This window comes from Leopardus geoffroyi, chromosome C3, assembly GCF_018350155.1.
Source record: "Leopardus geoffroyi isolate Oge1 chromosome C3, O.geoffroyi_Oge1_pat1.0, whole genome shotgun sequence".
Lineage (NCBI taxonomy): Eukaryota > Metazoa > Chordata > Mammalia > Carnivora > Felidae > Leopardus > Leopardus geoffroyi.
In genome coordinates, this window is record NC_059338.1 from 605,934 (window position 1) to 622,884 (window position 16,951).

Below are 16,951 nucleotides of genomic sequence, written 5' to 3' on the forward strand. Positions count from 1 at the left end.
GAGCTTCTTCTGCGGGGTCTCCAGGAGCATCCATATGATCCTAGGTCCAAAGAACATATCCTGTGCCTGTTTGATTAAAAGGCACCTATAAAGGAGTGAATCACGTGTTTCAATTGTTCATTTTATTAGTTTTAACGTCAGAGCAGGGCATTGGTCTGACCATTGCTTCACTGTCCCATATAGCGTCCCCAATAAATGAGGGAGGGCGGGATCGTGTCAGGTGCCAACATTCCCTTTCCCATTTATTCAGGACAGCATGTAAAGAAAGCCTGAGGCCGATCCTCGCATTTCCGGGGACCAGGTCGGGTTAACGTTTCCACACAGCCTGGTTTCCACGGAGCACCAGGCAAGTTGTTCTGCGCACCTCACGGCCTCCCCAGACCTCCCCACCAGCTCACGTCTGCTTTTCCAACCAATCGACTCGAAGATGTCTCAAACACAAACGGTTCCCATCCACCTATGTATGAAGGGGCAGACATAGAATACGCCAGGCCCGGCTCCCCCAACTCTTACAATTTAGGACTATTTATAGTCTGAGGACAGGGGAAAAAAGGCCAATGAACAAACTATAATCCAAACCAAGTGAGGATTTTTAAGGAAGCCATGACGGAAACATTAAAACATCTGAATTCAACTCCAGAAAAAAGTGCTACCGAGGGAAAATCAAGTCCTAACCAATTCTCTGAAACTGGCCGTAAGAACAGGTTGGAGAATGATCCTCTCGGCGTGAACCCTATGAGCTCTGGACGAAGCGGGACTTCGGCTGACCGGCGCCCACCGGCCAGATGAGCTGAGGCCACCAGCAGCAGGAGCAGTGTCCGTCAGCCCGTCACAGAGTACTTTCCAGTGTGTTATAGTTGTCCTTAAAGCTCTTCAGTTCAAGAAAGTGCTTGGCACGTTTACTCTTCTGACTGGAAGGGAGGTAGGTCACCTGGATGGTTGTCGGGGAGACTTCAGGAGACTGGGTTAGGTCTTTGGCGGCTGACTGGTGCTGTCTCTGAGAGCTCCCGCTTCGTGCTTTGACCCTGGAGGATACAGAGAGGGCAGGTCACGGACAGAATGACGACTAACACAAGAAGGCAATTCAAGCAAGACTCAACCGCTCCATAAACTTGGCGGTAGCCACAAGTGATCCCTTGTCCTTGTCCTATCTTATAAACTAGTGACTAAAAGCCCATCTGATAGAAGTAGCAGAGAAAACAATTTTCCCAGAGTCCTTGCCTCTGGCTCAACATCTTCTTTTTTTAGTGTGTATTTTTGAGAGAGAGAGACAGAATCCGAAGCAGGCTCCAGGCTCCGAGCTGTCAGCACAGAGCCCGACATGTGGCTTAAACTCACAAACTGTGAGATCATGACATGAGCCGAAGTCAGACGCTTCGCCGGCTGAGCCACCCAGGCTCAACATTTCATCTCGCTATAAAGAAAACCTTTATTTGTTATCATTTTTTAAAGTTTATTTTAGAGAGAGAGTATACGTGCATACACGTGGAGAGGGGCAGAGGGAGAGAGAGAATCCCAAGCAAGCTCCATGCCTAGTGTGGAGCCTGATATGGGGCTCAGCCCCACGACCTGGGGATCATGACCTGAGAAGCCAGAATGAAGAGCTGTACACTTGATCAACTGAACCACCCACACGCCCCAAAGAAAACTTTTTTAATTCTGCTGATTCACCTCCTGCATCTATGCCACTAATATACTCCCAATCTAAAAAAAGTCCCTTGAAAACTGAACACCAAAAAATAAGAACGGAAATAGCTATCAAGTACTTATGACATTAAATTGGTCCTTTACCAACATCTAATTTACTGCCATCCCAATATCCCTACATGGCAGTAACATCCCCAATTTCCAAGTTAGGAAACTGAGGGCCCTCTTGCCTAAGGTCACAGAGCTAGTAAGTGACAGAGTTGGGACAGGAATCTGTCAGATTTCAGGGCCTCGTCTTCACTAACCTCACTGAATTGCTCTAGAAATCAGAAATCAAGGGGTGAATTTTTATTTACTTTTTTACTGTTACATCCCTTTCTTTTAAAATGTTTTTAACGTTTTTATTTTCGAAGGAGAGAGACAGAGCATAAGTGGGGAGGAGCAGAGAGAGAGGGAGACACAAAACTCAACAGCTGATGCTCTAGTGATGCCCTTAGTTTCAAACAAGGTTCCTAAAGCTGTGAGTGGTAATAAAAATGGGGGGGGGGGGCTATCTGTGATTGTTATCAGACCAAGACATGAAAGGAAAACACTGGAACCTGAAAGAGGAAGAATCTCTGTATTGAGAAACTTTATTCCGGGACACCTGGGGGGCTGTCAGTGAAGCGTCTGACTTCGGCTCAGGTCATGATCTCACAGTTCGAGAGTTTCAGCCGTGTTGGGCTCTGTGCTGGCAGCTCAGAGCCTGTTTTGGATTCTGTGTCTCCCTCTCTCTCTGCCCCTCTCACGCTTGTACTCTCTCTCAAAAAAATTTTTTTTAAAGCATCCAGGGGGGCGCCTGGGTGGCGCAGTCGGTTAAGCGTCCGACTTCAGCCAGGTCACGATCTCGCGGTCCGGGAGTTCGAGCCCCGCGTCAGGCTCTGGGCTGATGGCTCAGAGCCTGGAGCCTGTTTCCGATTCTGTGTCTCCCTCTCTCTCTGCCCCTCCCCCGTTCATGCTCTCTCTCTCTCTGTCCCAAAAATAATAAATAAACGTTGAAGAAAAAAAAAAGAAAAAAAGAAAAAAAAAAAAGCGTCCAGGATCCAGTTACCATTAAAAAAAAAAATAACAATAACTTTATTCCCTGGAGGCGCCAGGGTGGCTCAGTCGGTTAAGCGTCCAACTTAGGGCTCAGGTCATAATCTCATGGTTCTTCAGTTTGAATCTTCCATCGACTCTGCGCTGATAGCTACGAGCCTGGAGTCTGCTTCAGATTCTGTGTCTCCCTCTCTCTGCCCCTTCCCCACTCATGCTTTGTCTTTCTCTCTCTCTCTCTCAAAATAAACATTAAAAAAAAGGAAAAAGGAACCTGAGCCCCCCCTTTAAATTTTTGTAATGTTTATTTTTGAGAGAGACAGAGTGTGAGTAGGGGAGGGGCAGAGAGAGAGGGAGACACAAAATTGGAAGCAGGCTCTAGGCTCCAAGCCATGAGCACAGAGCTCGAACGACCACGAGATTATGACCTGAGCAGAAGTCGGACACTTAACTGAGCCACCCAGGTGCCCCAACTTTATTCCCTTTACCGGTCTACATTTTACACCAATTCTGACATTTTACTGAGCTGAACTAAAAAAAAAAAAAAAGGAGGGGGCACAAAAGTAGGAGAAGCTTCTCCTACTGTGTTCTTACAGAGCAGCACACGCTTTCAGAGGCAAGCAAGGCAGAACGAGACAGCTCGTCATTGTGATTTTGTTACTACTGCTCACGAAGGGCATCTTGCTGGGGGTGGGCCAGCACCACCGCTGTCATCTCCAGCACCCGCCCCCCACACTTACACGGCGGCCAGCTCACTCAGGGCCTCCTGGTAGCGCAGGTACTCACTCTGCCCAAAGACCTGAGGAAAGAGGAAGGAAGAGTGGGGCTCCCTCAGGCTGGGGCATCCCTTTAGTCCCCTGAAGGAAAAAGTGGCCATCCGGCTTACCCCTGTCCCATAGCGGGCCGTCTCATAGCCATCCAGCAGGGTGTCGATGAGGGCCTTGCGCACACCCTTAAAAGGAGTACTAGTGTTCCGGAGATCTAGCAGGTAGGAGCGGAAATTCTTGCCCATTAGGGAACGGGGATGCCTGCCTTCAGCATGAAACGGGATCTCTGAGGAGACAATCACGCAGCACTGTGATAACCCTTCTCCCATTTGTTAGTCTTTTTAGTTAACCTTCCAAACTTAGGAATGGGTCGAATGAGTGAATTGGGGGGAAATTCTAACGGAATGAAGACGACCGGAGGCCCAGAGCCGCGTCTGCGCGGTCACGGGGTGCGGGCAACACAACCGTAGGCTCCACCGATGGTACCGACAGTGTCTCCTTTCCATCTACCCCCTACTCACTCCGGCTCTGAGACGTAAACCACGTTTCAGCAGAAACAAAGCGTACTTGACAATGGTCACACGGTAGAAAAAATTGAAGAACCATTTATCTCGGTCTTACTGAAAAAGCGTGGGTGTCACTTGTCTTGTGTAGAAAAACAAGCAAATTACCACCATCCGGTTCACGAAACTAAAGGTCTAAACAATAAAACAAATTCACCCTTTGAAGAAGAAATAACTTGCCGCCATCATTTCCTTAGACAAAATAACCCAGTACTCTCAAGACTCCAGGAAATTCCTCCCAGCGGGGGGCAGAAAAAGCATAAGCTCTAATATACACAGCCCCCCCACCCCCTCCCAGCCCAGGCCCTCAGCCTCCCATCAAGTCGCCCCTACCAGAGGCGCGGACGGCGTCCAGGGCTTTCATCCTGTACAGGTAGTTGTAGCAGCCTGTTGAGAAAGAGACTGGTTGTAGGCATGACCTGATTCCTCAAACTCCAGCAAGCCAATAAACTGCCTCCCCACATCTCCCGTGTGCCCCGCAACAGAGGAACCACAGGTGCCCAGCAGCTATGCTGACAGCTCAGAGAGCAAAGGAACTCTGAACGCACGGGATTCCTCACTCGAGCGTCCTCCGAGAGCACGCCACATACTCTGATTTCCCTGGGCTTCCAGCTGGAGCAGTCTCGCATCGCCGTCTGCAAGGAGCTGAGGTTCATACTTGATGTCTTGAACCCTGGACAGCCGAATGTCAATCTCCTCTCTCAAGTCCTGTTCACACAGAGAAAAGAGCGTGCGATCACTTATCCTGTACTCTGCTTCCCGTCAGCCTCGAAATGGGGCAGAGCAAGCGAGCAGCTATGACAAAAGCAGCACAAAAGATGCTCATCTGGCTGGTAACGTTGCCAGGTCAGGCTGAAAAATATAAGGATAGGCTTGGGTTCTCTAAGAACTTCCCCCAACTGCACATCTCTAACCTAGCTCCGTTTAAAAAAATTCTTGTAAAGTTTATTTTGAGAAAGAAAGAGACAGCTAGTATGTGAGCAAGGGAGGGGCGGGTGGACAGAGAATCCCAAGCAGGCTCTGCACTAGCAGCGCAGAACCCTACGCAGGGCTTGAACCCACAAATCGTGAGATTATGACCTGAGCCAAAACAAAGAGTCGGACGCTCAACTGACAGAGCCACGCACGCAATCCTCTAAGCTAGACCTTTAACCTGCCAGAATTTCCTTAAGTTCTATGGCATCAACATGATTTCTGACTCAACTGAATTTAGGATCTTGGTTAGGTGTTCTAACAAACTTCTGGAGGAAGAGAAAAATTGGACAGCAAGTGAAAATCATAATCAAAAATCTGTGACAATACCTGTATGTGGTTTCCAATAGTTTGGGGACTACCCTACCTGGTGGATCACAGGACTTCTAAAAGCTTTCTTCTGGAGTACACTTAATTTTTTAAGTAGGTTAATTCACATCCAGCATATAAACTTCGAGAAGATACTACAGTCACCCCTCACTCACCCCGAAGCAACCACTGTTAAGTCCACACCCATCTCTCTCACTTAAAAGGGCTGCCAGAGCCCCAGCAGATTTTTCTTCTTGTAACTTTAAAAAAAAAAAATCTTTTTAACATTTATTATTTGAGAGACAGCACGTGAGTGGGAGAGAGACAGAGAGAGAGGGAGACACAGAATCCGAAGTAGGCTCCAGGCTCTGAAGTGTCAGCACAGAGCCCGATGTGGGGCTCGAACTCATGGACCGTGAAACCATGACTTGAGCCGAAGTCACACGTTTAACCGACTGAGCCACCCAGGCGCCCCACTTCTTGTAACTTTTTAGCAACTGCCACTGTGGAATAGATCATACGTGAAATACACGCTATGTACGTTTTAAGTAATTATGAAAACTGTGAAGATGAACATCTATGTCTGCTCTCCTGAAGCCATGTGTGCCTAGTTCTGATTAAATGCAACACCCCCAATGTTCATTTGTCAACAATCTTACTTTTCTTCACTGTTTTATCACATATCAACCTGAACAAGCTGTTTACCTTTGCCTGGTTTCAAACTTCACACAAATGAAAAAATACTTTTTGAATTCCTCAGCAACTTGTCTTTTCAAAATTTTAAATACTTTACTAAGTTAGAACTTACATGGAGTAAAATGCAACCAATTTGTGTGGACTGAGTTTTGACAAATAAATACACCCGCTCAACCACCACTGCAACCAAGACAGAACATTTCCATCACCCCAAAACGTTCTCCATGTCCCTCTGCAGTCAACCTCTTTCCCTGCTCCAGGCAATAATTATGTACTTTTTATTGATACAGTTGTGTGTTCCAGAATTTCATATAAATGGAACGGAACAAAATGGTAGATACTCTTTTGTGAATGGCTTGCTGGCTTTTTTTACTCAGCATGTTTTTGAGATTCACTCATGTTTGTCTTTTTCTTTTTTAAAAATGCTTTAGAATTGGGGCACCTGGGTGGCTTAGTCAGTTAAGCGTCCGACTTCGGCTCAGGTCATGATCTCACGATCGTGGGTTTGAGCCCCACGTTGGATTCTGTGCTGACGGTTCAGAGCCTGGAGCCTGCTTGGGATTCTGCCCCCACCCCCCTCCCGCTTGCACACACTCTCTCTCTCTAAGATAAATGTTAAAAAATTTTACAAATAAAAAAATGCTTTAGAAATTCATGTGTGTCCATATGTTCGCGTTGTTGAGCTTACTTTCACTCCTAGTGTTCCAAAACACAAATAAATCATAGATATATTCTTGAGTAGATGTTTGGCCTAAGAATTTCTTCTGGAAATATCACAATTGCTGCCATGGATATTCTTAAAGAAAAATTTTTTTAAATGTTTTATTTTTGAGAGAGAGAGAAGGAGAGAGGCAGAGAGAGAGGGGGACAGAGAATTTTAAGCAGGCTCTGTGCTGACAGCAGAGCGCCTGATGCAGGGCTCGAACTCAGGAACCATGACATCATGACCTGAGCTGAAGTTGGGACACTTATCCAACTGAGCCATCCAGGCAGGCCCTGCCCCACGAATATTCTTCCACGTCTTCTGGTACAACACGAACAAAAATTACTTTCTGTATGGTAAGAGTGGAACTCCTGCACCATGGAATTAGGTACATGCGTAATCTTACTAGATAATACCTGGTTACTGGCCAAAGAAGTTTTAGTAATTTACACTTCCACCAACAATGAATGCAAACTTATTTTTTATTATTTTTATTTTTTGGTGCAAAAAGGTCATTCTATTAAAGCATGGGGACAGGACCCATGGGCAGGAAGAGCTGCTGAATACAAATTTAAATGAGAGAATTTTTTAAAGGGAAAGGAATCTTATCTAGTCCAGGATGCTCCAAAATCATCAGAGTTTTTAAAATGATTTTTAAAAATACTATTTTTGAAAGAGAGAGACAGACAGACACAGAATCTGAAGCAGGCTCCAGGCTCCGAGCTGACAGCATAGAGCCCAACGCGGGGCTTGAACTCACAAACTGTGAGATCATGACCTGAGAAGTTGGACGTTTAACCGACTGAGCCACCCAGGCGCCCCAATAATCAAAGTTTTGATTGGATCATGGTGTACTGGTAGCCAACCCTATAACCGTCTTATGGATGGCAGGTGGCATCTGGAGAACTGAGGGAACACAGAAGAAGCGCCGTTGACTTTTTACACCATGACACGTTCCTTAAGGCTTTCCGTGAAATACATCAGCCAAGAACAAAAAAAAAAAGGAAGATTGACAGCACTGGTTGTTGAAAGGACACCCAGCCAGGAGTTGAGCGAACTGTGTACTAGCTCCGGTTCTCCCACTAACCTGTTTATCACTCAGTAACACGTTACTGAGCACCCACTACACGCAGGCCCTGGCTTTACTGGGAACAAAACTGGCATGGTGCCTGCATTCCTGAAGCTTATGGTCTCATGGAAGGTAAGCATTAAACCAGCAGACAAACTCAAAAGAAAACTTGTGATAAAACTGTATCCGGAAAAACAGGATACTATGAGAAAAAAAAAGATCACCTACTTTAAAACAGGTAGTAAACTCTCTTCTTCAGAGGAAACAACATTTGAGCTAAGATCTAAAGAGCAAATCAGCTAGCCAAGAGAAAACCAAAGACCACTCTATGCCCCAACAACAGCACACGCAGAGACTGGAAACCTAACATGTGTAGCCGGATCCCGGCTGGATCCTTGGATCAGAAAGAGCCAGAAGCCGAAGACAGAAGCAGGACTGGGGGTGGCATTTAGACCTCTGGTTTCCAGGTTAGGTTTGTGGAAATGCCACAAAGGCGGTACGTATAAAAACAGGGAACTCAGGAAAGAGGTCTGGGAGACGGAGAAAATGTCATCAGTAGAGATCTACAAGCCAAGGAAAGGAAGATAGTTACCGGAGAAAGTGGGAAGACTCCCGGACTATTCACCTTGGGCACGTCCTGGGGTAAGCTGCTTCCTTCTCAGGTTTCAGCTCCTAACACGAAGGACTACGGGGACTAGGGGATTGATGAGGCCCCCAGGAATGGAAGAGTAGTGCAGCGGCAGATCCTTCTCCGTGACCTGGGGCTAACCTGCCGCCCTAACGCAAACCTTAAAACAAAGAACACTGGGCGGCACGTTGAGCTTGCGAACTCTGTCCACAGAGTTGGCAAATTTTAGTCCAAATCCTTCACTCCGCGGATGCAAAAACTGTTGCTTCTGCGCCAAGTGCACGCTGTGCCGCAGCAGGGGGAGCGGACCGTTCTCTCTCCGGCCGAGCGCGGGGAGAGCGACAAGGGAACTCGGAACCAAAGTCATCTCAAAGGCGAAGGCCATCTCACTTTAGGCCCTGACGGAGCTGCAGAACCAAGCCGACCTCGTGCCTTAAGGACCTACCTTGGGGGCGTTGTGTCCCACGGGGACATGAGGTCCCCTTCGGGATTTCATTGCAAAGCGCATGATTTGCCTCTTCACAAAAATAAACAGCAGTACGAACACCTGTCCAAGAGATAGGAAAAAAGGACAGTATCTTTAGCAAAAACACAGTAATTTTTAAAAAGGGGGGGGGGGGGCACGCCTTCCTTTGAGGTCCCCAGCTGCAAGCGCTCAGGGCTGCTTCGGGGCACGCCAGGGGGCAGGGTCAGGGCGCTCGGCCCCCAGGCGCTCCGGGGGCAGGTACGAGTCCCAGCCCGGGGCAGGCGCAGGTGGGTGAGCGACCGGCTTGGGGGCGGAGGGCCGGGACGCGGGGTCTCCTCACCAGGCTCCCGTAGGCCATCACCAGCACGACGTTCACGCCGGACAACCAGTTACTGCCGGACGCCATGGCCTCCCGCCCCGCGCACAACCGCTCCGGGTCAGCCTGGGCTCCGTCGAGGCCCCGGCGCCTGGGCTCCCCGAAACTCCCCGGCCATTTCCTCACGGGGAAACACCGACGCTCAACCGGCCTGAAAACATGGCGGACAGGGGCCCAGGAAACAAGAACGCCGCCTTCCCGCTGCCCCCGGCACGTGACCCAGACCCGCACCGGCGCGCGCAGAGACGCCGGACGACGCCGGACGACGCCAGGAACAGGAAGCGGATGCCGACAGTGCGTCACGCGGCAGAGGCGGGGCGGACGCGCGGAGCCGCAGCGCCGCGGCTCGTGGCGGGCAGTGCGCGCGCGCTTGCGTGCGCGTCCCTTTTCGCGTCACGTGCCGGGGGACGCAGGCAGGCAAGTGGGAGGGGGAAGGCGCGAGAGCGAGCGCGCGAGGGGAAAGCAGGGAGGGGGTGGGGAGGAGGGAACCTTACATCACGTGACAGGGGCGGCGCGGCCCGGGGTGTCAGTGTGGAGGAGACTGAGGTAAAGTTGGGAGCGCAGCGGCGTTGGCGGCGGCGGCGGCGGCAGCGGCAGCGCGGCGGGGCCGGGTATTGTCCGCGGCCCCTTTAAATCCGCGGTCTCCCTTTCCCCTCCCTCCCTTCTCCCGTACCCCGCCGGGCCCCCCCCCCCCAGTCGGCCCCCCGCCCCGTGCGCTCCCCCACTGGACACCCCTCCCGGTCGTGCGAGCCCGGCGCCCTACCCAGCCCCCTCCCCCCTAGTTGGCCGCCGGAGGTTTTGTTTATGGTTGGATTTGCGGCCTAGTGGGCCGCGCCGGAGCCGGGGCCTCGATTTGGGAGCGTGGCCGGGGCGGGGCTTGGGCGGCCGGAGGGGGGGGCCATGCGGCTAGAGCCCGAGCGGGGAGAGCGAGGAAGAGCGCGAGCGAGCGCGGCCTGGGCCCCGCCTGAGGTAGGGCCCTCTCCGGCCCGGCCGCTGCCGTGAGGACGCCGCGGGGGCCGGCCTCCCTTTGCAGCCCGCTGCGGGCCTTCTCGGATCCGGATCCGGCCTGGTTTGGGGGTGGCGGGGGGGAGGGAGGACGGCGGGGTGGAGCTGCCCCGAACTCCCCCCATGTGGCCCTCAGTTCGGAGTGCGGAGGATTAATTTGTTCCGGGTGGGAGGTGAGGCGGCGATTGGCCCCGGGAGCTCCCGATGTGGCGCTGAGCGGGGCGAGCCTCCCATCCTCCACGCGTGGGCTCGCGGCCCCTGTCCGCTTCCAGCCTCTTTGTCAGCTCCTCTTACCGCCCGTCCTGCTTTCTCAGCGCCCCGGCCTGGGGGACGGCTTCTCTGCCGCTGTCGTAAGCGTGCCGTGGCCCACGCTGGAGTTTGGGGGGCCCCGGACAATTAGGATGTTGTTGGGGAAGCTGGGCGGGCCGACCCCCACAGGGTGTGTTACGCCCGAGGGACGTCACTGGAGCACTGGGGTGCGGGTCCACTCTTCTCATAATAGGACAGGAATCCCGAATTTCCTCAGACCCTTCACTTTGTGGACAGTCCCTAAATGGCTTTGCAAACTGATGTCACAAACAGGAGACCGCTCCGCCACCCGTCTCGAAAAGTAGCCACCTCTGGTGTAGGGTGATGGGGAAGGAAAAACACCACAGGAACAGGCTCTTTTGTTGTTGTTGTTGTTACCGTTTTTTGCCTCTGAGTGCCCCTGATTACTGGATGGAGAAACCTTTTTTCTGTTTTCTCCCCGTCCACCTTTCACCGTCCTTATCCCGCCGTGGGGATGTGTGGTGTGACTTGCTGGCAGATGATGGGGGTCCGTGACAGCCAGCATCACCGGAGAACCGGAACGTGTTGGTTACGTGTGGGTTGCTACAACGGGTTTGAGATCCTACACCATTGTCCTTAAAAGAGCGGACCGTGCCGGTGACCGTTTCCCTTGTGAGCGAGCACTGCTGTCTTGTAACTGAGGATGAAAGACCTTAAAATGTACTGTTGCTGATTACTAAAGCCCCTTTTTTGCTAAATGTGCCCTAACTGGCAAGTACGCTTTTTAAAACGAGATTCAAGTTTTTGGACGAGGGGATGCAGGGGTCATTTCCACAAAACATCCAGGGGAATTAGCTGTTCTGTTACAGGTAGCTACCCCAGTCCAGCTTGAGTGTCTGAATGGTTTCTCTACTTAGATTGTAAGCTCCCTGAGGGCAGCAACCAAGTCCTATCGCTTTTGTATTTTCTAAAGTACTGGACACATAGTAGATACTCAATAAATACTTGATTTTTATTTTTTTCTGTAAAATTTCTTTGGCTATTTTTCTTAAGTAGCTGGTTTTCAAAAAATGGTCAAAGGCACTCCTGTGTTGAAACCTGTATTCCTGCACTTTTCCCTGGGTCTCCCAACACTTCTCACATGTTGCCCGTAAATATTTTTATTTTCTAAGGAAAAATACTTAACAAGATTCTTCCTCTCCACTGTGATAACCCTAGGTATGTGTCCTGCTTGCTACGAAAAGGCTACTAATTTTGCGCCCTCCAGTGATCCATCCCAGATCATTTAATTTTGACCTGCTGCTCAGTGTTGTTACTACCTAGGTGGTAAAATTTTCTTAGTCGCACATTTCAAAGCACTTGTCAGAGAGAAATTAAAGTTAACAGAGGGAGTCTTGTGGACTGTTCTTTTTTTTGTTTCATTTTATTTCCCTTGAGTCATTATGTGGCTTTCAAGATGACTTTTTAATATATCTACATTGACCGGTATGGTATATGGAGTTCATATTGCTAGTCACAGCATTCATATCTAGTATTAACTTATTAACTTGAAATCACACGAGAGGTAGAAAGTAGTATTTGTAAGCTACAGGAGTGTTTATTCCCATTAGAGATTTCATTTTAGAGCCAATTATTTAAAAGCATAATAGTTTTCGTCTAATTTTAATTTTTTTCTTTGATTTGAATCCAGGGGTACTGGTTAAAGAACACATGTTTTTTTGGTGTGTGTGTGAGTGTTGAAACTTGACTAGTCTGGGAAGATGGACTATTTGTGTAGCAAATAGTTTTGTAGTAGCTAGAAATATTTACAGGCCTTTGTGTGCACATATGTAGCAGAAAGAGGTAAGGGTTAAAGAATTGGCTCTGAAATTTTCTTAAAAATTTTGGTGATAGAGAATGTAAAACTCTTCAGTCTGAATGACTGCATCAAAAGAGAGACCTCTGCAGCCTCTTGATCCGCTTTGGTGAAGAATTTATCTTCAGGGAAGTTCGTTTTCTTTGAGACCTGAGAAACAGTAAGATTCACTTCCCTAATAATTAATCCTTCTGTATTTCTTTAGAGGCCCAACCTATGTCTCTCAAATCCAGCAATGGCTTTTGGGGAGTCTAGAATTATCCCGTATAAAGTTTCATTAATGAAAAAAGTTACATGTAGAGCAGAAAATATAAACGTACCCTCTTTGGAAGGGAATAAAACCATGCAGATTAACATCTGATTTTGAGCCACTCTGTCCTAGGATGAGTATTTTCTTTGTTTACTCACCGCAGCAGCTGAGGTTGCGGTATAAAGCAAAGTATGAACGGAAGGAACTTAAGTTCAGGAGAATCGTAGCCTGCTGGAAGTGTTAATAACAAAAACCGTTCTAGTTTTGAGAAGGCCCTGGGTGTTTTCTGTCTCAACAAAGTCCTCTTGCTGGCAGTAATGTCTCGTTTTTTAAAATGATATCCTAGAAGCCCTTTCTTGCAAATAAAAACTTTGTGCCAGACGCTTTTGGTTTGGGACAGATTTGGAATTCTCTGTATATTAAGGTGAGTGGTGAAGGGTAATTGCAATTCTGGTGCCTCAGAACAGCGGACTAGGAGAGCAACAGAAAGTAGTTGCAAAAATAGTGTGTTGGAATTATCCAGGGAACTGAGATTCTTGAGCAAAGTCACTGGGGCTAATACTTGCCTTGTTGAAGGTTATGGAAGCACCCACTGCATGATGAGAGAGACGGAGACAGAGACAGAGAGAGCACGCGCGAGCTTGAGGGAGGAAATCTAGACTTGAGCTTGTCCTTTCCCAAGTGATGGGGGTTGCATGCAATTTACATATTGTAAGGGAGGTAGGGCTGTTTTCATAGGTAGATTGAGTTTCTCTATTTTAAATTGTTTTTATTTGTTTGGAGTATAGATTAAGTTCCCTTCCTGGAAGGCTTTTGTTTCCAGGTTTTGCTGATTAGCTTTCCTTTTGTCAAAGGGGCTTTAGATATTTGTGTGTAGAAAGCTTTTGATTATTAACATTGTTTTGCGAAACTTCACAAAGCTGCATATAGGGACTAGTAACCAAACCATGCGCATGACTTAAACCGGCAGTCACCTATGCTTTATATATTTTTTCTATAAAAATGGACTACTAACAATTGTTCCTTAAGGAATTTATCAAACTGAGTATGTCTCAAGAACAGATGACTCTTCTTGGTTGGTGAACATGTTTGGTGAAGGTGCTGATGAAAGAGGTTGAAAACCTGTTTTGCCCATATTTAATATCTGAATTTTTTTTTAATCTTTCAGTATTCTACCTTGTAAATACTGTTATTTGTATATACTGTAAATGATGACGTCGGTGGGCACGAACCGAGCCCGGGGAAACTGGGAACAACCTCAGAACCAAAACCAGACACAGCACAAGCAGCGGCCACAGGTAAAGAACCCAAGGGATGCATTGCCAGCATTGCTGATTGATACTGGTTCCCATCCAGTGCAGCATCATTCTCTGCTCTGGATTATTGGTTTGCATTTTTTATTTTTTTTTCTAGTCCTTGCCTCTCCTCTTTACTTAGGGCCTGATGACTGTTGTGGTAGGCCATGATGAGCATGCTTGCTTTTTGTTTTTTGATGCTGTATTATGAGACTTGGAGAGAAGGGGTCCTGTACTTTGTATCTCTAAGGTAGCGTTTTCCTCAGACTAAATCTTAGGTTATCGTCAGGCCAGATATAAGAGGGTGGCATTGGTCCTTGCAGAAACAGGAACGGGGTTTATACATGACTTTGCAAATATATTAACGTCAATTATTTAAGGCACGGATGTTTAAAAGAGGTGCTGTGATCCCACAGTGGGAGCTTCTTTAACTGTGAACATTGGTGAAAAAGCTCCCTGCTTTTTTAGGGATTGTAGAGTGGAATGGTGACAGGTTCATTGTTTATTTTTTTTGTCATTTTGCAGAGGTAAGCATCTTAACTGGTGTTAGCACTTTATTGGTCATTTGTAACAAGGAGAAGGAAATTGGGCTGAGAGGTGGGGTGGATTATTGACTACATAGGTCCCTCTTATTTCTCTAAACTGTTGTCTCTTGATCATGCTTTCTTGAACTCATCTCCATTCTTAGGCCACTGCGGAACAGATTCGACTTGCACAGATGATTTCAGACCATAATGATGCTGACTTTGAGGAAAAGGTGAAACAAGTGAGTGTATTGCTAATTGCTGGCAGTGATGGAAAAAGACATCAGGATTAAAGCATAGTTTAACATCATAGATGTCTGTTAGGGTACTTTTTCCTGCAGATATTAAAAGAATTATGACCTGAAACATAATAGGTTAAGCCAATAAATAAATGCTCTTGTTGTCTAATTTACCGTACTTCTTTAGACAGCTACCATGTTCGAAAAGGGTTTATCTTAATTTTCACTTCTTGTTTATCGGATGATTTTGTTGATGCCATTTTTATAGCAACTTTGAGCAGTTGTGGCATCTAGGAAATGTAGAAATTTATGGTATGCTGAAACCTGTGTGCTTCTGGGTTTGATCTCTACAAGCTACTTTATTGTGTAAATACTTTTGACATCCTCTGTAATCACAGGTGTTAATGTTTTGCTTATTGAGCTAGAATACCAAAATTCTGCATATTTTGCTTTTTTAAGTCTGGGGTTCTTTCGGATTCAGCTGGTGTCTTCTCTCTTCACCTGGCTTCCTTTTATGAAGAGTGCAAGTTCGTTCATGTTACTGATTTTTTTCTCTTTCAGTTGATTGATATCACAGGCAAGAACCAGGATGAATGTGTCATTGCTTTACATGACTGCAATGGAGATGTCAACAGAGCCATCAATGTCCTACTGGAAGGAAACCCAGATACGGTAGAGTGTTAATAGAGCGTTCTGGAAAGTGGGTCCCTGGCTGAGAAGCTCAGAATATTCTAAAAATAGCAAGTGGAGTAACTCAACTTAAAGGAGAGTACCTTATTCTCCAAATGGAGCAGAGAGCAGTCGAGGAGGTTGTTTTCTGCAGGTGGCAAGTACCTAAAATTTATGTACAATAAATAGAAAACAGATAAAATCCATCTCTTTAACAATTTTTTTTATTATTAGGTTTGTTTATTTTGAGAGAGTGCGAGCGGGGGAAAGGCAGAGAGGGAGACAGAATCTGAAGCAGGCTCCAAGCTATCCGTGCAGAGTCCGACGTGGGGCCTGAACCCACGAGTGTGAGATCATGACCTGAGCTGAAGTCGGACGCTCAACCGAGTGAGCCACCGAGGCACCCCAAAATCCATCTCTTTTAATTAGCCCAGAGTAAATTATTCATTCCAGGCTAGTGACTGTTTTCAAGACTGGGTTAGTCTGAATTAGAAATGGTATATAATAGCCTTCGTTACTAATCAGAGAACATTCTGCTCACCTGTTTTATTGCTGTTGAACAGAGTCACAAACTGGTAGATTCTGAATTCAAGACATTCTCATCAATATCACCTTTACATTTTACAGTACGTTTTCATCGCTTGAACTTATTTCTGTTGAGGTGGCAGAAAAGAGTTAACGGCCTGTTGACCACCCTGGAGATGATAGGGGCTCCTATCATCTTGGAGGAGCGCTTGCCCTAGGATTTCACTTATTTCACCTCTTCTCTTTTCTACTTAATGAGATCCATATAATTTTGTGCTTGTCTTATCATTGTCCCAAATTGTTAAGTCCTTTAAGAACAGGGATTCTGCCTTACTAACCTTTGGGGTGTTCCTGTGGTGCTTAGTAGAGAACTGTTTTGTTTCAATGAGCAGTGTATCATTTTGAACTAACTTTCATTTCCTTGGTCTTACATTGGGGATCTTTGGTTGGGATAGATACCCAGAGTTTATCCTTAGAGAGGTCAGGTTACTAGTTTTAGAGTATCACGTTAACTAAATGTTGGGGGTTTGTCACTTTCCTTGAGACAATAGGAAATAATAACGGAAAACCTTGGGAGCAGGAAAGGGGCAGGAAGAGAGAGAAAATCCCAAGCAGACTCTGTGCTGTCAGTACAGATCCCACAAATCACAAGATCATGACCTGAGCCGAAATCAAGAGTCAGATGCTTAACTGACTGAGCCACCCAGGTGCCCCATTGGAAAACTTTTTGTAACCACTGAATTTAAATTTGTGGATTTTTCTCTTCAAAAATGTGGTATTAGGGTACCTGGCTGGCTTAGTCAGTAGAGCAGGCAACTCTTGATCTCAGAGCGTAGACTTTACTTTATTTATTTATTTTTATTTTTATTTTTTTTTTTTTTAATTTTTTTTTCAACGTTTATTTATTTTTGGGACAGAGAGAGACAGAGCATGAATGGGGGAGGGGCAGAGAGAGAGGGAGACACAGAATCGGAAACAGGCTCCAGGCTCTGAGCCATCAGCCCAGAGCCTGACGCGGGGCTCGAACTCACGGACCGCGAGATCGTGAC

At 47.2% G+C, this 16,951-nt stretch overlaps 2 protein-coding genes across 56 annotated transcripts in view; one reads left to right on the plus strand and one right to left on the minus strand.

Moving 5' to 3' along the window:
• Window positions 1-100: 100 nt before the first annotated feature.
• On the minus strand, window positions 101-10,593 carry CC3H1orf43 (chromosome C3 C1orf43 homolog). Of its 6 annotated transcripts, none has more exons than XM_045456008.1 (8): window positions 10,570-10,593; window positions 8,874-8,975; window positions 5,509-5,592; window positions 4,642-4,759; window positions 4,385-4,438; window positions 3,608-3,774; window positions 3,462-3,520; window positions 576-1,025 (listed from the first exon to the last, which is right to left on the minus strand). In XM_045456008.1, the coding sequence occupies exons 2-8, from the start codon at window positions 8,934-8,936 to the stop codon at window positions 830-832; spliced, it is 741 nt and encodes a 246-aa protein (XP_045311964.1). In that variant the 5' UTR covers window positions 8,937-8,975; window positions 10,570-10,593; the 3' UTR covers window positions 576-829. The 6 variants fall into 6 exon arrangements, with proteins under 6 accessions (XP_045311962.1, XP_045311964.1, XP_045311961.1 ...); XM_045456005.1 differs by lacking the exon at window positions 10,570-10,593 and adding an exon at window positions 9,235-9,542; XM_045456006.1 differs by lacking the exons at window positions 5,509-5,592; window positions 10,570-10,593 and adding an exon at window positions 9,235-9,631 and having other exon boundaries at window positions 101-1,025.
• The window catches only part of UBAP2L (ubiquitin associated protein 2 like), a 40,471-nt gene continuing 33,190 nt past the window's right edge, over window positions 9,671-16,951 (plus strand). For 4 of the 50 annotated variants that reach the window (XM_045455917.1, XM_045455919.1, XM_045455921.1 and 1 more), the window contains exons 1-4: window positions 9,776-9,881; window positions 13,819-13,948; window positions 14,634-14,711; window positions 15,270-15,380. In XM_045455917.1, the coding sequence (XP_045311873.1) occupies window positions 13,859-13,948; window positions 14,634-14,711; window positions 15,270-15,380 (279 nt within the window). In that variant the 5' untranslated portion in view covers window positions 9,776-9,881; window positions 13,819-13,858. Of the gene's footprint in view, window positions 9,882-10,005; window positions 10,240-13,818; window positions 13,949-14,633; window positions 14,712-15,269; window positions 15,381-16,951 lie in introns of those variants that run through there. The other 46 variants (XM_045455935.1, XM_045455946.1, XM_045455957.1 and 43 more) reach the window with 27 other exon arrangements.